This window comes from Glycine soja, chromosome 13 (assembly GCF_004193775.1).
Source record: "Glycine soja cultivar W05 chromosome 13, ASM419377v2, whole genome shotgun sequence".
In the NCBI taxonomy this organism is placed as follows: Eukaryota; Viridiplantae; Streptophyta; class Magnoliopsida; order Fabales; family Fabaceae; genus Glycine; species Glycine soja.
In genome coordinates, this window is record NC_041014.1 from 16,196,616 (window position 1) to 16,221,234 (window position 24,619).

General features: G+C 34.9%; 2 protein-coding genes across 3 annotated transcripts; one reads left to right on the forward strand and one right to left on the reverse strand.

The window, feature by feature from the left end:
• Window positions 1-3,176: 3,176 nt before the first annotated feature.
• LOC114380935 (protease Do-like 8, chloroplastic) lies at window positions 3,177-9,344 on the reverse strand. Of its 2 annotated transcripts, none has more exons than XM_028340069.1 (13): window positions 9,029-9,344; window positions 7,899-8,032; window positions 7,112-7,194; window positions 6,910-7,008; window positions 6,686-6,752; window positions 6,140-6,215; window positions 5,985-6,051; window positions 5,211-5,428; window positions 4,955-5,022; window positions 4,649-4,728; window positions 4,182-4,268; window positions 3,991-4,098; window positions 3,177-3,512 (listed from the first exon to the last, which is right to left on the reverse strand). In XM_028340069.1, the coding sequence occupies exons 1-13, from the start codon at window positions 9,187-9,189 to the stop codon at window positions 3,384-3,386; spliced, it is 1,377 nt and encodes a 458-aa protein (XP_028195870.1). In that variant the 5' UTR covers window positions 9,190-9,344; the 3' UTR covers window positions 3,177-3,383. The 2 variants fall into 2 exon arrangements, with proteins under 2 accessions (XP_028195870.1, XP_028195869.1); XM_028340068.1 differs by having other exon boundaries at window positions 7,899-8,035.
• A 1,984-nt stretch (window positions 9,345-11,328) lies between these two features.
• LOC114382261 (DExH-box ATP-dependent RNA helicase DExH18, mitochondrial) lies at window positions 11,329-15,948 on the forward strand. Its single transcript, XM_028341551.1, has 3 exons — window positions 11,329-13,965; window positions 14,845-14,923; window positions 15,449-15,948. Exons 1-2 carry the CDS (start codon window positions 11,552-11,554, stop codon window positions 14,897-14,899), a joined length of 2,469 nt encoding a protein of 822 aa, XP_028197352.1. The 5' UTR covers window positions 11,329-11,551; the 3' UTR covers window positions 14,900-14,923; window positions 15,449-15,948.
• The last annotated feature ends 8,671 nt before the right edge of the window (window positions 15,949-24,619 follow it).

Consider the following 24,619-nt stretch of genomic DNA (forward strand, 5'->3'; position numbering starts at 1 on the left):
AACTGCAAAAATAACATCGATTTTGGGAGAAATCGATGTTGTTATACACCGTATAACATCAATTTTGACAACAACATCGGTTATGTCAAAAATCGATGTTTTTGCATTTTTTTAATATTTTGTCTGTTTTGTTAATATTACCCAAATTAAACATGCAAATTGAAAACATAACCAATCCAGGCAGTCCAGACAATAAATTATATTATACTCAAATTATTATTGAATAATTACTATCAAATAATGTACAATTAATAGATAAGGTAAAAGCATGAATAGAAGACCAACAAGTTTTATCTTTTTATTCTCAATACAAATGCGAGATGGAATAAGAAGCTTATAAGCAGCACAATTGGAAAAGTTGTTCAATTCATGGCATCTTCCTATTCAAACTCAAGCTTTGTCGCCAATTAACCTGAAGTACAGCTTTTGAACCGAAACAAGTAATGCAAGAAACTAAAAATTTAAATTTACATTTTGTCAATTCAAATTCATTACAAAACCAAAGATGATGGACAAAAAAAAAAGAACACCATATATGTAAAAAAAACTAAATATACATGATTGTGCATTGAGCATGAAAACTAAATATATCTTGGGGCAGGACTTCATGTGTGTAAAAATATCAGTATGATTGTGCATGAAAACTAAATATGTATAAAGCAGTGTAATGGAAATTTTAAATTTGAAATACCTAACACAGGAATAACAGAGGATTCTATCATGTGAATATTGTTTGTGTACTATTTATCACCTAAATCTTATTAATTTGTCATGATGACACTAATGACATATCTTATAAGTCTTTTTTCATCTTTAACCTTTTGTGTTTGTTTGACATCATCAAAAAATGGGAGATTGTTGAGTCAAAAGGGCATTTATGTCTTAAAGATGAATTAAGACCCTTAATTATTTTGATTAAATGTAAACAGATAAAAAGGTTAAAAGTTGTGTGGTATGTGTCTGATATTTCATATCAAATAACATCTACGTCTGATGTTTCAGACGATAGGCAGATGGAGTCATAATCTGATACAACATGTGTGATGTCATTTAAGACCTCATTTAATACTTTGTGTTTGAGATTTTCTTTGCATAAACATTCTTCTAGGATTTGTTGAATCTTATGAAAAACAAATAAAGTCAAGATCTGAAATCCCTCAATCGTCATCCAAAGGAGAGCTCTGCTATGCAGGACCTACTCTGACACAAAGGAGTGACTACTTGATGCACTTCTCTAACACGCAAGTGTTGAGGAGAGGACTTTCTGCATGAGAAAATGACATGCATTTAATGTTAGCATTAAATGCTCCCAACGACCATTTTCATCATATGAATATCAAGTGAAGATATCTACTTGTTGTGGGACAAGAGATACTTGAAGATGAAGCTTATATAAACCAAAAGCTTTGAAGACTAAACACGATTAAGAGCAAAAAAAAATTCATAATTCTTTCAGCAAAATGATTTTTGTACATTCTTGTAAAGTTATAAAGAGCTCTCAAAGCACCTTGAATACATTCAGAGAAAAAGACTAAGCATTGATATGTATATCCGTCTGTAAGACGATTATAGTTTTAGTCTTTGAGCAATCTTCAACTAAAAATATGTTCTGATTTGTTTAGAGCCAATAGTCGCTTGGTAGGACAAAGAATATTGGGTGTTAATTAAGCTTAGAGTAAAGCTTGTTTTCTAGAGTCAGAAGTAGTTGTGATATAATACTCGTAGCTTGTGAGAAGTTAGTGGAATTTGGTGGTTTACCAAGAACTAAATGTAATCTCAATGGTTGAGATGAACTAGTTGTGATATTTTCTAGTTCTCTCTCTGCTTTTAACTAACCTAGGGTTTGAATTGGTTTGTAGGCTCTTGAAAACTTGTGTTTTATGTTTTTTTTCATTGTCCATTTGTGTTTCTCATAAAATCAGTTATCTATTCACAAAGTTTCCTTTTCAAATGAAAAACTTTGTCGATTTATGAAAAGGTTTAAAAATTCATTAAAGTCACAATTCAACTTTCCTTCTTGTGATATTTATCTTTAACAAAATGTTAATACACGATAAACAATATAAACTTTAAACACCACCACCAAAGTTGTCTTCTAGGAGATTTTTTCAAAACTTATAATAAGAGTCTTAAAATTTCTCTATTTATGTTTTCAAAACTTGGATTACTAAGAGCCATGAGATGAAAAATGAAGAAATGGATAATGAGAAAATGTTATTAGAAAGAAAATTTATACTTTAATAAGAACTTTCTAGAGAAAGATTATAATAGAACTAAAAACATCTCACAAGACACCATGTATTTATAAAAGAAATGTGAAAAATCAACTCAGAAAAATATATAATTATACCAACATCCAACATGTCATAAATATTAAATCAAATTACTCAAATAAATAAGCATTTATTACATACTCTGAATTTGTTACTAACTTAAGCATAGAAATTCGTATTATAGGTACCCAGCTTTTGTCCATGACATTTCAGTCATATCATAGAGTTGCACTACTATCTAGATTCAAGAGACCTTGGATCTCAATTAACATAAAGTGCACTTTGGTCAATGTCACCCAAAATTTCGTCAACGTTAACAATTTCATATATCGCTGGTTTACTACCATATACATTGTATGTAAAGGTTACTTAGATTGAATACTACTATAGTACTATTATAAGAAGACCATTTTATAATTAAGCTTTAGGGATTTGAGATTTTTACGTAAAGGAAAAAATGAAAAAACTATATATTTACACAATTATGTACATAGACCATTCAGAAAAAAGACAACGAGACCATAAATATAAATTTGTATAAATATCATTACCCAAAATTTTACGTGCACCACAATCGCAAAGGAATGCACTAGCCTTTAAATGCATCAAAAATAGTTTTATACCTTTTTCTTAAGTTGTCTCCAAAATTAATAAATAAAATTACGTCCCTTCTTAATTTTACGTTAAGGGCATCGTTGTTAACCCACTGAATAATTTAAATATTAATACACTTGTTTACTTTAGAGAGGTATATCAAATTTTTGCTTTGCACCCAAGCCATTCAGAACCATCATATTATAAGTCATATATCATTTTGATTAAAAAAATTACTTTAAAATGTACAGCATATTCGACTTTGTTCCCCGAACTTCCAATTAGGTCAGCTAACTAATAACATCTTCGTGAAACCTGTAATGCATGAGATCAAATTCAAGAGTAAAGTATTTCGAAAATCAGGCAAATTATTTATATTTCTATTCCCTACATGAGACCCTGACTGCACAAATAAATTTCTTTCTTCTTTTCTTTTTTGTTTGTTGTACAAAATAATACATGTCTACCAACATAATATATTAGTGGGTTATAACACATTAATGCATATAAACCATCTCAAGAACTTTGTTCCTCCAGTGCCACAGGCAGCTCCAACTTTTCACTGCCCCTCTGAATCATCAAAACTACCTTATCTCCAACATTATAGTCATCCAATGCTTTCAACAAGTCAGCTTTGCTCTTGACCTGCCAAGGATGCACCAAAGTTATCAAATTAATGCATGCTTTCTCTACTTAAACCCTATTTGAATAAATTTCTCTATAAGCACTTATAGGAGAAGAAAATAAGAATGGAAAATGCATTGAGCTTCTCCATAAGCTAAAATCAACTTATGCAATATAACTTATGGAGAAGTTAAACAAAAGGAGATTCTATAAAACATAAATACACAAGTTGATTTTAGCTTATGCAAGAACTTCAATTCATTTTACCTTCTTATCTTCTCCTGTAAGTATGTATAGACTTTTATCCAAAATCCAAATAGGGCCTTAAACATGATAGTGTGGTGTGCGTAGGAGCAGTATTTGTATTTTATAGACCAAACAAATAAAAGGTATAGGAAAGAGATAAAATAAAGGTTAACAATATATAAATGAATATTTTGGCTTTTAAAGGAGCATGACTTAAACAGTTAAAAAACAGTTTCTACAAAACAAGACTCACAGGCTTATTGTCAACTGCAACAATGATATCTCCAAGGACTATATTCCCAGCAAAACCCCTTGTAGTGGGATTTAGCCCAGCTTTGGCAGCAAGACTATTTGCAGGAACCTGCGGAACACAAGTTCTTGGGTAACAGAATGATTTGGAAGTAAAGTTAGTTACGGTACAAGAAAAGAAGCTAGTGGATTTACCAGAAGAACAAGAGCTCCATTTCGAACATTAAGTTGGTTTGCAATTAAGTCTGGCGCAATATCCACATTTAAACCAGCTCTAACAACCTTAAGTTGACCAAACCATGTAATCAAATATAGTCACAGGGTAAATAGATCTTAAAAAATATGCTGCTAACAAATAGTATGTACAGACATATGAATAAAGCTAAGCATATAAACAGTTTTATCCGTGTTTTCTACACAAACTAACAATTAAGCATTTTTTTCTCTCGTTAAAATCTAGAAAAATAATGTACTTTCTTTTTTATAAAACATAAAGACTGTCAAGTGTCAACCATGAAACCTGATAAGATATCGAGGCATTTGAGTAGATATCTAAAATAAGAAAGCAAGAAATGCATTGCACATAAAAAGTTTGACAGCAAAGCTAAAGAATTGGCTAGATTGTTTCTGTGTATGTGGTTCCATTTCCATGAAGCACTTACTTTTCCGAATTGGATCAGCTGTGGAACAATTCGCAATACAGTTGAAGATGGGATTGCAAATCCTACACCAGCTGATGTCCCTGCAATAGCATGAAAAAAGGCAATAAACATAGAGCATATAAAGGTAATAAGAGAAACTAGAACTTGCAGCTTAACAGTCATTTACCCATGCAAAGGAAAGTGAAAAGTGGTAGAAAATTTTCACAAGTGGACTGAAAAGATTTCCTCAGCTATCATATTCAAATATACATCAATGTTTGATAACATAGTCCAATTCCTTCTGATTGAGATAGTAATATAACTTGCCTGTCCTAGTAAATATTGCAGTATTAATCCCAATTAAGCTCCCTTTCGAATCCAAAAGGGGACCTCCGCTGTTAGAGTAATAGGAAAAGTACGAAATTCAGCATTTGATATAACAACCAGTTAACACTTAACACCAATCATGAAAAGAGCAACATTTTTACAAAGTGAACTGCACCAAACTAAAGGGATAAATTTGGTAAAGAAAAATGGAAAGGGAATATTCTTAGTTCATATATGGAAGGGAGCTTAGTGTAACCTGTTCCCAGGATTTATGGCTGCATCAGTTTGAACACCACCACCAATTGTTACCCCAGTTTGACTAGAGATGTCTCGGTTAAGTCCACTAATAACCCCAACTGTGAGGGTGTGATCAAAGCCAAATGGATTTCCAATAGCCAAACATTGCTGCCCAACTTTTAGAGATGACGATTGACCCACCTTGATAGGCCTTAAAATATCTTTAGGGGCTTCTACCTGTATTTGCAAAGTTATTAATTAATTAGTATCTCATCATGTGTATGATACATGCATTTTACTAACTATCTAAATAAGATAGTAATAAATATGTGATTTACAGAATCATTAGTTTAGAGGCTCGATTGCTTCAATATGAACACGAGATAAATTGTGAATATCGTTTAATTTGTCCTAATATCAAATGCTCCACTTTATTAATATTTAAAGGATGCATATAGACAAACACATCATGAGTACTATTTAATTAACAAAGAAAGAAACTTTCAACCATCATTATTTTACTGCACGTCACAAGAATGAACTCGAGGAAAAAAAATACTTTGAATAATGAATTAATCATTAAATGGTATAGATTATAGAAGGCAGTAACAAACAAATAGAAGACCTTATATGCTACTAACTACTAAGAACCACAGCAGCAACAAAATGAAACCCAACTTGGAAGCAAACTGTTGTAAAGTGAAACAAAGATGTTGTTAAGTAGATTGCTTGTGAAAGCCAAACAATTAATTTACATAAGAAATAAATTCAGAAAGTAAAAAAGAAATCATGCCTTCAAGACAGCAAGATCCTTTAAACGGTCAGCTCCAATGAGTCTACCTTCAAAATTCTTCTGTAACCTTTATAATAGAAAGTGTCAGAATTACATATATTTACAAGTTAACAACAGTGATATATGCAAAGAAATAAAGTCTCTGTGAGCCTCACCCTTCTGATGCTAGAATATTAACTCGGGCAACAACCTCACCAGAATTTGGGTTTCTTGAAAGGGCATTGCCAATTACTGAATAGTACAAGAATATAACAATCAGAACTCAGCACCTGGTCTGGAAAGCCTACTGAATACACTAAGAGTGGGAAAATATACATAAAAATTGAAAAGTGCATAGTACAAAGCACTCCATCAGAGTGCAGCCTATAAATTAGGCAAGCAGCAAAATGAGGCTAAAAATTTCAAAGAATGGGGCAAAGGAGAGAAAAATCAAAAGATATTTAAAAGCAAAAAACTTCCAACAAATTCTTAATATTACATTGAAAATGCATATGTCCAAGTCAAGAAGTCCAACTAAATATGAATTCACTGAATTGTTGTGATCAATATAGGATAAAGGCCAGATCTACATATTCACTCATAGCTCAAAAAAATCTTACTGAGATGAACCAAAGCTCAATGTGTGTCTGTGTATGTATTGTTTGGGAGATAGAAAAATTCAGACGTAACATAAAAACTGTATTTTCTCTACCGATTCTCACCATGATAATTTGTCACAATGTGGCCCTCCTCATCCCAAACTACTCCAGAACCATTTCCTTCAGGAATCTGGCAGTATAGATACAAAAATTAAATTGCATTTTTTGATATTCTACTCCTACGCAGGACAAAAAAAAACTATCATGCTTATAAGATAGACACTATAATAATTAAAAAATTTGATAGTATTTAACATCAGATATTATAGTTTTAAGTACTAAGTTACCTCAACCACACCAGTTACATTAAGCTGAGGACGTAATGTCACATCAAAGATGTTAACAACAGAGTATGTGTTTCTTTCAAATAGTTGGACAATTCGATCCTGCCAATCACAATGAATTGGAATTATCTACTGCTATACAAGGGTTAAAAAATGTGTCATACAACCACAACAGACAAATGAGGGGCTATAGTTGAAAGCTGACCTCTATTGGAAAGAGTGGACCAGAAGAAAACACAGGAGGGGTTACTTCTTCAAGTTTCACTGATGGATCTCCCAAAGCTAGAGCTGTGAATTTACAATTTATAGCATGAAGATAAACTTTGCTAGTAAATAGTAATAAACACTTGTATAAAAGAATATAACAATATGATTTATCATGAAAGAACATATAAAATTAGAACACAGCTGCAAGAATTCCATTACTGCACTCCACCAACCAATTCTATATTTAAAAGTTAAAACTGATGTCATATCAGAACTATGAACTCATGATACCATTGGTTACTCAAGGCTCCATGTAACAAACAAATAATCAAGAGTCAAATACACCAAACTGAAGGCGACCCACCTAGTCAGCATTTACAAAGAGAAAACTATAATTCTATTAGCTATACCCCTAAATGCTTCAAGCAGTTAAAAAAAGTATTAAATATGTTTTTAGTTGCTATAAAATCATGATATTTTAGTTTTAGTCCTCTAATTTTTATTTTGCAGGTCTTAATTCTCACACACACACACACACACACACACATATATATATATGGCATGACTACATTCTACATCAAGGATTATTCTGACATTGGCATATCTAGATACATGTCATGCCATTAGTAAATGCTAACTGGAAGCATTTTCAAAACATCTAAAATTTATAAAAACCAACAAAAATTTATGAGAAATAGATAACATTGACCATTGTTCAAAAGTTATGAACTCTCCAATATACAACCAATCAAACAAGTTGGACACAAGCAGAACTATGTGCGGACCTGACAAGAACCTTGAAGAGCACAAACAGGAATACATAGTCAAGCTCACCACTAACACACGTCGTGTTGGAGACAGAACAATCTTCCTCAGCATTGCACCAAAATCCAGAGTTTCATCTTGAACTTGAACAGTGCTGCTACACGTGTAAACAACATCCACACATCAACAAAAGTCACAACCCCACATAAAAACAAGCAACACCGGCAATGAAAATGCTCTCTTACATGCAAAAAAGACTCAAACTTTAAAAATGGCACCACAAAAGACACACACTCAGTTGCAGTTTGTTATTGAAATTGTAGGACCTCTTCATTTTTTATTTTTATCAACAAAACAAAGCTTCATTAAGATGGGTACAAGGGATACCCTCCCAAATTCAAAAGAGAGAAAAAACAAAACAAGCATAAGAAAGCTCCCACACAGAAATCATTAGGACAGAACCGTGGCACCAATTCTGTTCCCAGCCCAATTTTCTGCTCAGCTTATCAGCACCTAAGCCAGCCCAACACAACTAAAACACAAGATACATATATCATCCCTTCCCAGAAGCAGCAGTAATAAACTTTAAAGTGCACGCCTTCGCGATTACCAAGGAAAAGTTCCAAAAAGCAGAAAAAGCCACAGCACCCCTTTGACTTACAACCACTTATGAACCAGATGCTCACCTCCCCGTGCCTCATAAATTTGGTGATCATCCATCATGTTCAAATAAGTGATTCAGATATCCATTCATACAGTGAACATAATGGCATGTTTGATTTGCCCTGTAACCACATCCATGATTTCACTGTGACCATTTTCTGTTTTCACTTTGAGTAAACATTTTCTGTTTTCACTTTTAATTATCACCATATATTCAATCTGTTTCAATTCTCAAAAGTTTATAAACTATTTTTTTTTTGTTTGTTTTCAGTAATTCCTATACAAACTTTTAAAAACAGGAAATGGGAAATGTTTTTTTTTCCCTTCAAACCAAACAGCCCCTTAGATTGAAAATGAAAATGTAGCATATTCAGAAAGACTCAAACTTTGAAAATGCCACCACAAATCACACACACCCAGTTGCAGTTTTTTAATTGAAATTTCAGTTTGCAAGTACAATGGAGGTGCATAGTGTGATGGGGGAAACCTTGAAATGGAGATGGGCGAAACGGCGTCGTTTGAGCAGACAGAGGACATTCCATCAAAGCAGATCTCACGGCGGCTGAGGACACTGCTTCTTCTTCCTCTGTGACTGTGGGTTGGCACTCCAAGTGACCACAAATTGCATGATGATAACAATACTTGCATTTTCTGATTTGGGTGTGGAAAATTAAGTGAAAAATATGCAAACTTGGAAGTTGAATTTATGGGAGAGATAGGGATAAGGGGTTAAGGAAGGGTGGCTCTCTACGCAGCTTATGGTGGTTTGGTTTGAGTTTGAGATATTCATGTATTGGGTTTGGTTCGGACAAGAATCTATGGTTGGATATTTAAAAATGCATAAAATGGAAAAAAAAATACTTTTCTTTTATAATGAACTAGGTTGGAATTAGTAAAATAAAATTAGAGATTAATTTTCATGGATTGTGAGATTAAATATTTTTATATTATCAACTTATTAGAAAATTTATCATATGTTTATATTTACAATGTATTTAAATTGAATTTATAAAAATATTATTTAATTGTTTAAAAAATTATTTTTCAAATATTTTATGAAGGGATAAAAAAAACTCATTTGTATCTTATATCTTTAATTGCAGGAAAAAAAAATTAAAAAGTTAAAACATGATATATTTGTTAACAAATTATTTTATTTTATATAATAAAATAAGAGTTTATTTTTCATGCATTATTATCGGTATAAAAAATTACATTGACAACCAATAAAAATCATTATTAATATAAATTTTAAGATAATTATTATAATAATCAATAAATTTATCGTAATAATTTATTATTAAATGATAATATAAATATCATTTTTCCATATATATTATTTATTCTATGAAAAGTATATTTTATACTATTTTATTTAATTTTATTTTACTCTATTAATGTAAATATAACTTGAGCTAATTGAAAAAAAAAAGTGAGCCAATTGAACAAGAATATTCCAGTGCTAGAATTGGTTAAATACTATGAAGATGTAAAGTTTGTACAGTTACCTTTACCTTTGGCCATTCAGAAGTTAGAATCACAACATTGTTCCCTTGTCAATAGCTTCCTAATGCTTCTAATTTTGTAGGAGATGAGGAGGTAGCAGAAAATAAACACACCTTAATTATGATGAATCCTAATTTTGGCTATTTATTGCTCTTAACATTGTTAATAGAAAAGATAATGACAAACATTTTCTGTCTACTCATTTATAAAGTAAAGATGAGATGAATAATTTTTTTTTAATCATTGATGAGATGAATGACTAGTCAATAATATTGAATTATTGTCTGATTAGTTTAATTCTTTTCTGTCATAAACTTGTAATAGATAGACCGAAGAATTTATTATATGATTGAATTTAAACTAAATATATATTGTTTGATGGATGATTTTTCAGCTAGAATTGTAATTTGTAAAAATTAGAAAGTATTCAAGAAATTTGATTTGTTTTTTTATTAAATTAATTTTTTAGTATTTTAACTTAGTTTTCATATTGTTATGTTTTTGCGAGCAAGGTTGGAGAACCATCTCTTATAACGGAAAAACTTTCAAAAAAAATTATTAAATAGATAGACACAAGAATTTATTACATGATAGAATTCAAACTAAATATATTTGTTTGATGCATGATTTTTCAGCTAGAATTGTAATTTGTAAAAATTAGAAAGTATTCAAGAAATTTGATATGTTTTTTTTATTAAATTAATTTTGTAGTCTTCTAACTTAGTTTTCACATTGTTAAATTTTTGGGGTCAAGGTTGGAGAACCATCTCTTATAATAGAAGAACTTTCAAAAAAAATTATTAACTTGGACCTTTTAGTTTAGAAGTTTAATTTAATGTATATATATATGTTAGGCTTTTTTTAATCATTTGAGGGTAATTTTTTTTTTCAAAATTAACAAATGAGATTCTTTAATTGATTCTCATTTAAGGATATATCATAAAAATTGTCAATTTTTATATGATTTCTAAGTGCAAAATCACATATTCTAAAACTGATACAGTATAAAGATTTGTGACTTTTATTTACAAAATACTAACTAGTTTTACCGGTTATCTAAATAAGAATTAATTCAAAAAATACTTTCTTTTATGCTTGCTAAGTAATTTAGCTAATAAATAACACAATGATATGTGATTTTTTTCCCTGGTCCTTAACACATATTGGACATGTTAATAACTTAAGATCAACTTCAGACAATGTAACAGATCTTAACATATTTTTATTTTCCTAAAACGATTGGAAATGTTTACTACTTTAAATAAAATTATAGGAAATTAAATCCGTGCATTGCCCAGTTTTGTCCAGCCATCTAAATCCCTAGCCAGACCCTTCCCTCAATTTCCTCTCCTTCTCTCAAAAACAAAACACCACTTTTCAATTCACCCATCCCTCTCTCAAAATTTCCACCATCAAACAAAACCAAAACAAAATAAAAACCCTAACCTAAATGCGACAATCTTGTCGTGTCATCTTCCATTCTCTCAATTGAACCCTATTCTCAATGGCTAGAGGTCTCTTCCACTTGTGCACACGCAAGAGAATCCTCTCAAAGCTTCAAGCTCTTCTCTTCATCAACCACTCCCAATTCCACACTTTTCAGAACCCGGTTTCCCCAATTTCGACCCGTTTCTCGAACCCGCTCCTTCGCCCCAGATTCTCCCAAAGTTCGAAACTTCCCGGCGAAAGATTCCGCCCCACCAGGCCGTTTTCCGCCGCTGGCAACGAGGGTGGCGCCACCGAGACGCCGGAAGGTGAGTTCAAAACTGATTTTGAGCTTGGAGATGAGGTTATTAATAGTGTTCATGGTTTTTCTGAACATGGGGTCGTTGCAAATGATGAGAGTAATGACTGCAATTTAGAGATCGTTGATTCTGCAGAATGTAGTAGTAGTAGTAATAATGGTGGTGGTGGTGGTGGTGGTGGAAGTGATACTAACAATGAGTTAGGGAAGAAGAGTGAGGAATTTATGCATGTGGCATCACGTGACCCGGTCGAATTGTACCGCGAAATGTGTAGTGTGGAAAGGGGTCCAAGGCTGGATAGTACAGAGGTGGAGGTGCTGCTGGAAGTGTGCCATTGGTTTGCCAAATCAGGTTGGGCATCCAATCAGGCCCTTGCCATTTACATTGGTTTGTCATTTTTCCCCACTGCTGCACACAAGTTCCGCAACTTTCTCAAGAAGTGTCCTGCCGATGTTGCCAAGTACTTGGTATATCTTGGGCCAAGCGATGAGGCCGTGAGGTTTTTGTTTCCTATATTTGTTGAATTTTGTTTGGAGAATTTTCCTGACGAGATCAAGAGGTTCAGGGGCATGGTTGAGGCGGCTGACCTCACAAAGCCTCACACTTGGTTTCCATTTGCGCGGGTGATGAAAAGGAAGATAATTTATCACTGTGGGCCGACGAATAGTGGGAAGACTTATAATGCTTTGCAGAGGTTTATGGAGGCAAAGACGGGGATTTATTGTAGTCCGCTTAGGTTGTTGGCGATGGAAGTTTTTGACAAGGTTAATGCGAAGGGGATTTATTGCAGTCTGCTAACCGGACAAGAAAAGAAGCGCGTGCCGTTTTCAAATCATGTTGCTTGCACTGTGGAAATGGCATCAACGCAGGAATTGTATGAAGTGGCTGTTATTGATGAGATTCAGATGATGGCAGATTCGAATAGGGGGTATGCATGGACAAGGGCCCTCCTTGGGTTGACGGCTGATGAGATACATTTGTGCGGTGATCCTAGTGTTTTGGATATTGTCAGGAAGATCTGTCAAGACATGGGAGATGAGTTGTGTGAGCAGCATTATGAGAGGTTCAAACCATTGGTGGTTGAAGCAAAGACCCTGCTTGGAAATCTTGAAAATATTCGATCTGGGGATTGTGTAGTTGCATTTTCTAGGAGAGAGATATTTGAGGTTAAATTAGCCATTGAGAAACAGACTAAACACCGCTGTTGTGTGATATATGGTGCTCTGCCACCCGAAACTCGCAGACAGCAGGCTAGTTTGTTCAACGATCAAAGTAATGAATATGATGTTCTGGTAGCTAGTGATGCAGTGGGAATGGGCCTGAACCTTAACATTAGAAGGGTGATTTTTAATAGCCTTACAAAGTACAATGGTGACAAAATGGTTCCTGTTCCAGCATCACAGGTTAAACAAATTGCAGGAAGAGCTGGTCGGAGAGGATGCCTTTACCCTGATGGACTCGCCACAACCTTGCATTTAGATGATTTGGACTACTTGATTGAGTGTTTGAAACAACCTTTTGATGATGTAAAAAAGGTAGGCCTTTTTCCATCTTATGAGCAGGTTGAATTGTTTTCTGGGCAACTTCCAGATTTGACATTCACCCAGATTTTAGAAAAATTTGGTGAAAATTGCCGTTTGGATGGGTCATACTTCTTGTGTCAACATAATCACATCAAGAAGATTGCTAATATGTTAGAGAAGGTCCAGGGATTATCTCTAGAAGATCGTTTTAACTTCTGTTTTGCTCCTGTTAATGTTAGAGATCCAAAAGCTATGTACCATTTGCTTAGATATGCCACATCATTTGGTCAGAAGCTCCCTGTAAATGTAGCTATGGGGATGCCGAGAAGTTCTGCTCGAAATGATGCAGAACTCCTGGACCTTGAGACTAGGCATCAGGTATTATCCATGTATTTGTGGTTGTCAAACCACTTTGATGAGGAGACGTTTCCATATGTGAAGAAAGTTGAGGCAATGGCTTCATGCATTGCTGACTTACTGGGTCAATCTCTTGTCAAAGCTAATTGGAAACCTGAATCAAGGATTAAAGGGAGACCAAAAACCGAAAAAAGTGAAGGGCAACTAGAAACAAGGAGTGCAGTTGAATTACAAACTGAAAAAACGGAAATGGGCTATTCAAGGACACGATCTCTTTTAAAATTATATGAGAAGTAAGTGTCCCTAGATGTATCTACCTTCTTTATCCAAGTGTTCATTTAATTTCACTAAATGTTGAGTGCAAACATCTCTCCTTTGCTAGCAAACTTCTGCACTTTTTACCATCTAAGTGTATGGCTTCTTTATCTAAGTAAAAGGCCCCTGGCTGGTTATGGTGATGTGTTCTGTGATTCTGTTGGCTCATCATTGTGGCATAAAAATTATGGTTTTTGAAAGTTGAAACCATTAGGGGGATAAAGTTCTATTGTTAAAGATGGTTCGTGGGAAATATTTTATGGTGTTATTTCTTCTATATTTTTCACCTTTAGGATTTTTGGGTGGGGTGCTTGTTTGGTAGAGGGGGTCAATATTGTGGAGGGAGAAATGCTAGCAAGTAGCAACACACTCTATCATCGGTTTATTTTGTAAAAAGTCTAATAATTGCCTTGTAAATCGATCACTTTAAAGCAAGTATTATTGACTTTTGAAAGAATGGACCAATAATGAAGAATGTATTTAAGAGTATATTGCTAAAATATCTCTCATTATTGGTGAGGTGAACACTGTTGTTAATTTGTGGGGTGTACTGGTGATAGACTATTATCCTAAAATAGGAAATCAAAATGGCCCATTAATAAAGAAATAATTACTTCAAAGTGTGAAGTTTCAGATTTATCATACATTAGTTAAGAATGTATCGGAGCTGTTTGTCATGTCTGTAACTTCAAATTTTCAGAGTCACTTGTCAAAAGTAAATAAAACACGACTGGATCTTTGTTTCCTCACTTTACCTCTATTTTAGTGTTTTATATGGTCTACTATTCCTTTATTCTGTCTTCTGATTATCTTTCCCATGATCTTTGTTACCTGACTAGTTATTTTTTGTTTTTCAGAAAACGGCATGAAAATTCTTTACTGCTTGATCACTCAAAGAAAGTAGCTGGCTAGCTGCATAATATGACGACTTTGGAGGTAGTTCTGCTAATATTCTCATTTCTGTTGCGGGTGTAGATTTGGGATTTATTTTCTGCATGATAAGTACCCTGCCAAGTCAACATATACCCAAGTTTGATCATATAGGAATTTCCAGAAACGAATATGAAAAGTTGCTCTTGTTTTCTGCTTCAATGCCACCTTCGTCCCTTTTTTAAATAATTTTACATTGAATATGATTGAGATTTTTTACAGTATGAACCAAGCCCTTGAAGACAGCTAATAGTAAAACCAGTAGGAACATTTCTTTAATCATTTCCCATGTTGAATAGTACCTCACCTCATTAAGAAGGTTCTACAAACTACCTTGGCATCGAGTTTCATAGGAAAGTCAGATAATAATTGAATACCATGTCATGTTTCGCTTGTATTTTTTTTTCATTGGTAGTTATGAAGTTCCACTTTATTCTATGAATGGTTGTTCTTGTTCTTGTTCCTGTAATCCTGTAAATTAGTTCCCTCTACGAACCATAACTTTGTTGGGATTTCATCATTGGTGTGCAGGTAATTTATCAATGACCACACTGCAACATAACAACTCATACCAGGGCATTTGATAAATTCATAAGTTCTTAGCCAAAGCCGTGGTTAGACCTTGTTGGCACGGCACTGCACTGCACCAGACCCCAAAAGAAAGAGAGAAATAAAGACCGTGTTAGGAATGAAGGATAGTGACATCTAATCTATAGAGAGAGAAACCAACTAAGGGTCATGTTTTGCATCCTGTTTTGGTTCTGTTTTGTACTCAAATCAAATGTAGCATAGAAATTTTGTTTCTACGCTGACACATCTTAGTACATGGTTGAATGTTTTAGGCTCCATCATTCATATTACACGCTTTGGTTGTGGATTTGAAGATGTTAAACGGGGCATGGCTAGGACCTAGGATATAATTTGATTTTAGTTTGAGTATCCTCTTTTTGTGCCAAATGCACATGACTTGAACAAGCCTTTGTTAAGGAATAGTTATTTCTGTTGCACTGACTTTTGAGCATTTTTATAGATGTTTTAAATCTTGTTTTACAACTTAAGATATGAAAACAGATGACCTTCTACGGTGAGAGACTCTCTTATCTCTCCCAATATAGAAAACTTTTTTCAATCTTTAGATTTATTTATTTTTATTTGATGGCTGAGATTTTTTTTATTTGATTCTTATTTGTTTCTTTTTTTTCTGATTTATCCCTCTGATTATTGCGGACATGCTCCATCTCATTTATCTGTACCCACCAAAGGGCTTTGCTAGGTGCACCAAGCATCAGCAGTAAAACAAAATTTTAAAAATACGTTTAAGTGATTTTTGTTTTTATGAATTACATAATCCTTATAACTCATACGGATTACGTGATCCATATGAGTCATACAGATTAACTCATATGGATCATATGTAATTTGTATGAGTCATACAGATTACATAATTTGTATGAGTCATATGAATTACGTACGGATTATGTAATCCGTGTGAGTTAATTCGTATAACTTATATAAATTACGTAATCGAATTACATAATCTGCAAGTGTTTTTTTAAAAAAATTAATAAATTAATTTTTTTAATAGTAAGTATTTTTTTATTTATAAAAAATATACAGATTAAATAATTCATGGGTTATATCAAAATTAATTGTCACAATTTATTATTTAAATTTATATGTGCATTAAATATATATTAAAAATTTTAGTGTTATATATAACAACATTATTTATTTTATAACATAATTGGACTATTAGCTCAGTTGGTTAGAGCATTGTGCTAATAATTTGAAAGTTACAGATTTGACTCCTGCTTGGGCCATTAATTTTAAATTAATTCGTAAAACATTTTTGAAAAAAAATTAAAAAAAAAACTTACGGATTGGACTCATAGGGATTAACTAATCCGTAAGTCTCATATGAAAGGAAAAAATTACAAAATTGCTAGGTGTACTAACAATTTCATTAGGTGCACATAGCAATGCCCCCCACCAAAGGCCAACAAGCACAAGCTACATCTAAAGAGAGGAAAGGGGAAAATCCATCAAATAAAAAATAAACACATCTAATGGTTGAAAAAGGTTGAGAAAGTCTCCCATGGTAAAAGACGTCATGAAAACATGTTATACTTTTAATTCTCTATAATGATCTATTTTATCAGAATCCGAAACATTAAAAGGTAACAAAGTATTGAGATGGATATGAAAAAGAAGAGATTGTATATAATAGATATTTATGGGTTCTCAAGTCTATGAGATAATGCGGTAAGAGATAAAACAGACTCTGAATTTAAGGATTACAACTTTAACATGTCAACATTTTTATACAGGCTTTTACTCAACAAAAAAACTTATGTGTTTATTATTTATTGTAGAGCAATTGTATAGCAATTTCAAAATTTGCTCAAGGCTCACATAAACGACCTTCATGTACATTACAACTAATATACAAATCCTAGCCGAGAAAATACGAATTAAAACTATCCCAGCTAGAGAAATTTCCCATCTCAGGGAACGAGCCGTTAGCAACATCACCAGCCATTTTCTCATGTGATTGTAGGACTAACTTAAAAGGATTGATGGCTCTTCCAAGAACAACTACATCAGATAGAAGTGGTTTGGCATCATTATTGCCAGATCTAAGGAAAATGCAGTTAGAAAGAGCACAAAAGCCGAGTTAATTTGCATATAAGGGTAAAAATGCATCTTTATGGTTACCCATGCCTCCTATCCAATCATTTCCTTCTTGTTTCCCAAGATGGTCTTCATCATATGACACCAATTGATGGGAAAATCTAGCTCTCCATCCATGTAAATAGCTCCTGAATTCATCTTTGTCAGCCCAGGACTTCAAAATAAGTAGCTTTTCCATATTGGAGCAACAAATTTGGCTGATCAACAGCTTCTCTTCATAATGATTGTCAATCTCCTTGTCAAATACCCGTCCTACAAGATCTCCTTGGGGTGCTACACTGCTTTCAACTCGTAATACCCACTGACAGATAATCGAAGTAATCAATCCAGTGGCCAAAAATGGAAGAGAGGTGGTCAAAACAGAATCTTATCACTCTATCTACTTGGATTGGAACCGATCCAGGAGTAAGATTGCTTCTAGTTTTCTCTGTTGTAAAACACTTCTGAACATCGAAGGAAAGCCTCAATCTAACTGAGTCATCTTCATCTTCCAAAAGCTTGATGCATGAGAACCATGCATCTAGTACCTGATGAGCATATAAATTCACAGCTTCATTTTTCACAAAACAAGAAGATGAAGTGCCCAAGGGAATCTGGTAATTAAAAACAAAGGAACCAAGGAGCCCAGCCTGCTCAAGCAAACCAAATGCTATCGGAGATTCAGTTGCTGCTTGGTGCATACTTGCTGGTTTAAATGATAAACTACGTTGTTTAAACATGTTACAGAAAAAAAACAATGCAGTCAACCAACCAACCTAACATTTCCTCCTGATTAATGAAAACTCTATTCTTTCATTTGACAGAATAGAACTTGCAAACAACATTGTTATTCTCTTGGTGCATACTCCCAGACAGTGAACAAGGGTCTCTTGGGTCTTTGCATGTCTTGTTTGCTTGTACAAGGAAACTAATTCATTCCAAAATTGGAACAAAGTCAAAGTCCATTTCACCAACATTTATATCAGTGCACTTGTCATGGCCAGCGTTATCAAACTGCAGCAAATTCCAAGCTACAAGGGTCCTCGGAATGTTATATTTACATTTGTGGTTCTTCTCTGATGCCAAAATCTTCACCAATGTTCTGTTAAGGTTAGTTTTTGCCTAGAGTTCAACAACCCTGATGTCATTATGGAAAAGATCATAGACCTTACCACAGGGTTCAGATGCAAGTCTAACTTCAATTTGCAAGTCTAACTTCATATAATGAATCTGACAAGCAGCAAATCAACCTATCCAAAAGATCAAGAGAAGTGTTCTCCATTTCATGTTCAGGCAATGATTCTGAAGTAGGAAGAGAATGTCTTGCTGGTAAATGGATTATCTCTTCCTCATCTATAGATACTTGAAAAAAAAATCCAAAATAGGAAATGGCTGCTTGCTCACGAAGTTCAGTGATGGTCGGTTCATATCAGAGTTTAAAAACAGGGAAAAGAACAAAACAGAGAATAGTAAACTAATCTTATTGATTCAGAAAAGTTAGTTTTTATGTTACAAAAGAGATATTTATAAACCTCTAGACCTTGAAGCTAATCATAAACTAACTAACAACTAACAGAATTCTGTTAGTGAAAGAAAAGTAGTTAGCTTATACTAACTGTCCTACAATAACCAATAACTGTTTGTAACAGTTATTTCTATACATTCATTCTAATAGCCCTCCCCTCTCTCAAACTAAAGGGGAAGGTTTTTCTAAAGAAAAATGCTTCACATTGAGTTTGTTCCTTGGTTCTTCAAATCTTGTTGAGGAAAGTGGCTTGGTTAAGACATCTGCCATATACTGCTAATGAGAATCCAATGGATTAGCCATATACTGACAAACTTTATTAACAACATAACTAATCTCAGGTCTAGTAAGGGTAGCATACTGCAGGGCACCCACTACTAACCTATAGAGAGTTGGATGGACAATTTGCAGTTTGTAACCATAGGAGTAGAGATAGAGTGTGTCTCAGCCATTTGAGTTTTATGAAGTAAATCTCTGACAAACTTGCTTTGAGATATCAAAATAGACCTATTAGGAAGATACTTAATCTCCATCCCCAAGATTAATGGTTGCTGATACTTAATCTCCATCCCCGAAGTTAATAAAAATTTCCAAAATAACAGAAATACGTACTCCAAAAGAGCTTGTGTGTTAATGGCTAATAACTAGTATCAGCAACCATTAATCTTTGAAATTAAAGGACTTTTGGCATCCCATATATAGGAGAAAATATGTTTGGTCGTAATTGTATATGCAATTTTTTTTTATCAAAATAGTTATTATTTTATTTTCTCGCACCTTCATCTGTCTCTCGAAAATAACATCATCAGCAAGACTACATTAATTACAGCATATTTTAGCCTTTATATCTCTCATTGAAGATCCAATTATAAAGTTTTGAGCAACATTATATCATAGAATAAGTGTGATGAAATGAAATCGACTATATAATTTTGAAGAACATGGAATTAAATTAAGAAAACAGAAGGAGAAGTATATAATATATATGCACTTACTGAGCCAATCTCCAACATAGACATGCTCTTGAGCTTCCCATTCAGTGTAGTTGATAGAAAGCACGATGATGCAATAACCAGACCCAAAAGGAAGAGCAGTGCACCTTCATACCTGAAAGATTACATACAATGTCCTCTGCTAATGTGGCATTAGCGTGTCAGAGCCTTGTCTGCCATTCCCCATCACTGCATTTTTATTTTACAAATTCTGTTATACCTTGTCTGCACAGAATTACAAATTCTGTTAGCATTATCTTAGTATAAATATCAGCTCAATGTAATAAGGTAGAATAATGAAAATCACTACTTCCCTTATTTCCATTCTCTGTTCTTAGGAGGAACTGGACCCTCAAAACAAGCTTTTACTCCTGTTCTTAGCATTTTGGTGCTTTCATTGAGAGCAATCCATGGCAGAGTCCACAAGATCCAAAGCCAACTCCGATCTTCTAGAGGACGCTATCACAAAGCTCACCATCTCCCTCAATGATACCCTTCACAGTCTTACTCACAAAATCGATGAGCTCATCAACCACCTGCAGAAACCAGAACCAAACAGTCACTCACCTTTGTCTTCATCCGCTATTCCCTCCTCCGCGACTCCTCCTTCTTCTCACCGCATGAAGTTGGATGTCCCAAGGTTTGATGGCGCTGACCTGCTTGGTTGGATCTTTAAGATCAACCAGTTCTTGGAATATCATGCGACACCGGAGCATGAACGCCTGACGATTGTCTCCTTCTACATGGACGGTCGTGCTCTGTCATTGTTCCAGTGGATGACTAGCAATGGCCAGTTCACCTCTTGGCCAGCTTTTCTCCAGGCCCTGCAATTCCAGTTCGCCCCTTCACAATATGAGGATCCCACCAGGGCATTATTCAAATTAACACAGAAGGGAACAGTCAACTCTTACCTCTTTGAGTTTGAGGACCTCGCGAATCGCATTGTTGGCATGCCATCTCCCTTTCTCTTGAGTTGCTTCGTTTCGGGATTGTCCTCGGAGATACGTCGGGAAGTCCAAGCTCTCCAACCCTTGACGATGGAAGTTATAGGAGATCTTAAACTGACTAAACTATGAAGGTAGAGAAATTAGCACTAAATGAATAAGCAAGTCTTCCCATAGCTCAAGCTTTAGTGCCCTTAATTTTGAAGCAATATTTGGCATTCCCATAATGTATTACATGACATTTCCTCCTTTGCCTTGATACCCCTAAAGACATCGGGAATGTCACACTAAATGATCATAAGACTCATACGATTTGAATGATCCCACTCCTCATGAAGTTTCCTCTATTCAGAGGTACTGGAATCCATAGGAGAAGGGGGTTTCTCAATTCTTAACGCAAGGTCTAGATCCATGCAGCCAAGAACAATTTGCATGTTCTCTTTCCAGTCCTTAAAATTTGTACCATTAAATACCGGAACTGAATTCAGATTATCAATGCATTTAAAGTATAACGCATCTCAAGATATCTACTGCACCATTAATATCAAGTCTTTGGACAATAATATTAATTGCTAGTGAAATCCTTGTTGTAATGTTCAAACATTGATAATAAAAGCATATCAAATCACAAACTCATCTTTTTGACGTGATTTATCATTCACATGCAAAACCTCATCATTATCATACATTTGTGTGTATGTAAATTAGTTAAATGGTAACTTTCCTTTGGGTCAATCACCACTCATATAAATAATTACACACGTTAACATTTCTTATGAATGTTAAACAATTAAAATGGTATACCATAGCTAAATTTTGAACATTGATGCACCAAATCTAAAAATGGTATACCGTAGCTAATTTAAATGCTAAACAATTAAAATGATACATCGTAGCTAAATTTTAAACACTGATGCACCAAATCCAAAGATAAAACATTTCTAGAGTAAATTATTTTAACTTTATTTATTTATTTTAAATTTTAGAAGTTCATGATTGTTATTTTAATTTACTGCAATGACCTCTAAAAGTAAAAACAAACACAAAGTTATATATATATATCAACCGCCCAAATATGGGTAGCTCTGATATCAATCTGTATTCGATTCTAACCACGTACTTTTTCTATCCATGTAGAGAGATAAACATGAATGAAATCCCGTGTGTTCTCATACTCAAAATTATGATGAAAACTAAGTGTGGAAGCTGGATTAGCCATAGTGGAATGATGATAGGTTGATGAGGATCAAGATTGGTTTTATGATCTTCTAAATGTAGAGAATTTTTTGTTCTTCTCTGAGTTTTCTTTACTCTACTGATGAGGATAAAGAGAAAAGAATTCTTGAAAAAGTGTTAAAGCGAAGGCTGGGAGCTCTCAGAGACCATGGCATTTAGGCCGTTGACGACATCTGAGGCGACAACCACAACGCATTTTTCGACCACCGCAGCAAGGTAGTCGAGCTTGGGCAAGTCAAGGACGAAAAGCATGGCACGTGAAACGGAGAAGTATGGGAAGGTTTTGTTGCGGAGGAGTGTTTGGAAGGGGGTGGAGAGGGTGGAGTGGAACGTCGTTGGTTATGCGAGTGGAGAGAGAAGGGTTTCGTGGAGGGGATGGGAGTTTTCGAGGAAGAGAAGGTGAAGGTAGACAGAGGCAGCAAAGTTAGGAGGGGTTCAGGTTCGAAGTTTGGTTCGGAGGAAGGTTTGGGTTGGGATTGGAGGAGGTGGTGGAAGGTGGTGACTGTTAGAATATATGATACATATATTCTATATTTGTGTATATCTCCTATTTTGATTACGTAATTAATCTTGTGCATATTTTGTCTACATTCTTAGCTAATTAGTCTCCTACTTTCTAGGCTAATTATGTTATTGTATATTGTATATATTCTCACGTTACTAATGATAAAGCAACGATTCAAACTCTTTCATGGTATCAGTTTAGTTTCGATCCTAAAATCCCTAACAACCACCTCTCTTCCACCCTTTTTATTCTCCTTCCGCTTCAATTCTCCATGGCTGATCAACCCAAATTTCATCCTGCTTTGACTATCACCAATGTTAAGTCCCTCATTCCCATAACGTTGGATGTGGAGCATGGCATGTATCACTCTTGGGCGGCTTTATTCAAGGTCCTTGTTAGGATTCATGATTTACATCACCACATCATCTCTCCTACGGAGGCACAAGAGGTAATTGCCTATGCCGCATCCAAAGCCCTAGACCCTACTCTATGGAAGCGTCTCGATGCCGCGATGCTTCAATGGATATACGGGACTATATCCACCGATCTCCTTCACGCTATCTTGCTCAAAGACGACACGGCTCAAGGGGCGTGGGCTCGTCTCGAATCTATGTTTTAGGACAACAAGGCTTCTCGGGCTACTCATCTTGAAGAGAAACTTGCGGACCTTAATTTCAAGAATTTTTCGTCGATTGATAGCTATTGTAATCACATCAAGTCGTTGGCTGATCAACTTGCCGATGTTGATGCCCCTCTCACCAATAACAGATTGGTTCTCAAACTCACGGCAGGGCTGCCTGAGGCCTATGCCGAGACGGTGGATATCATCCAAAATCAAGAACCATTACCCTCGTTTGCGAGTTGCTGATCTCGACTCAAGCTTGCAGAGCGGACCATTAAAAACCGCTTGGCAAAGGAAGGCAACTCCGACAACCGCTCTCAAGCCGCTCTCCTCACGAGCACCGACAGCCACCACGGCACGGACAACAACACCTCTGCATCCTCTGCTTCATCCCATCAGAATTCCAAAGGAAATAAGCAAAAGAAGTCCAACTCTAAGGTTTCTGGGAAAAGCCTTAATAGCAATGGGAAAGTGGCCCTACAACAATCTGAACTCATGCCATTTAATTGGCAGCAACAACCATGGGCCGCCTGGGCTCCTTGGTTGGCTCAGTGGCCAAACCCTCCTCCATGCCCATATCCTGCTTCCTCTTAGGCACTGAAAAATGTTGCTGCTCCTACTGCTGGGCCACACCAATCTGGGCCAGGGATCTTGGGTTCACGTCCACAGGCATACAATGCCATAGCACCATCCACTAGCTACACACCTACGGACATTGAAGCAGCAATGCATGCTCTATCTTTTTCGCAGCCGGATGGGAATTCCTATATGGACATCGGTGCTACATCTCACATGTCTGCGGACCAAGGTATTTTTTCTTCTTATTTCAATTTGAGAATTAAAAATAATAATATTGTTGTGGGTAGTGGACATTTGGTTCCAATTGTTGGTCACGGTAGTACTACGTTGCCATCCCCTTACCCTCCCTTTCACTTGAACAATGTCTTACATGCTCCTAAATTGATTAAAAATTTAATATCTGTCCGTAAATTCACCACTGATAACTCGGTTTCCGTTGCATTTGATCCCCTTGGTTTTTTTGTGCATGACTTACAGACGGGAAACATTCTAAGTTACCGTTTTCTGATTCTATGTCGCACACTGCTTCTCCTTTTGATATAATTCATAGGGATCTTTGGACTTTGTCTGTCATAAGTTCTTCTGACCATTGTTATTATGTTCTATTTCTTGATGATTATAGTAAATTT

Excerpts from the sequence above, each read along its gene's own strand:
- LOC114380935 (XM_028340068.1), bottom strand. The coding sequence starts at position 9,189 with ATGCAAGTATTGTTATCATCATGCAATTTGTGGTCACTTGGAGTGCCA. Across the intron at positions 6,753-6,909 it reads ATGTAACTGGTGTGGTTGAG|ATTCCTGAAGGAAATGGTTC; the intron begins GTAACTTAGTAC and ends CTATACTGCCAG. Across the intron at positions 4,729-4,954 it reads TGCAATATTTACTAGGACAG|GGACATCAGCTGGTGTAGGA; the intron begins GCAAGTTATATT and ends ATGCTATTGCAG.
- LOC114382261 (XM_028341551.1), top strand. The coding sequence starts at position 11,552 with ATGGCTAGAGGTCTCTTCCACTTGTGCACACGCAAGAGAATCCTCTCA. Across the intron at positions 13,966-14,844 it reads CTTTTAAAATTATATGAGAA|AAAACGGCATGAAAATTCTT; the intron begins GTAAGTGTCCCT and ends TTTGTTTTTCAG.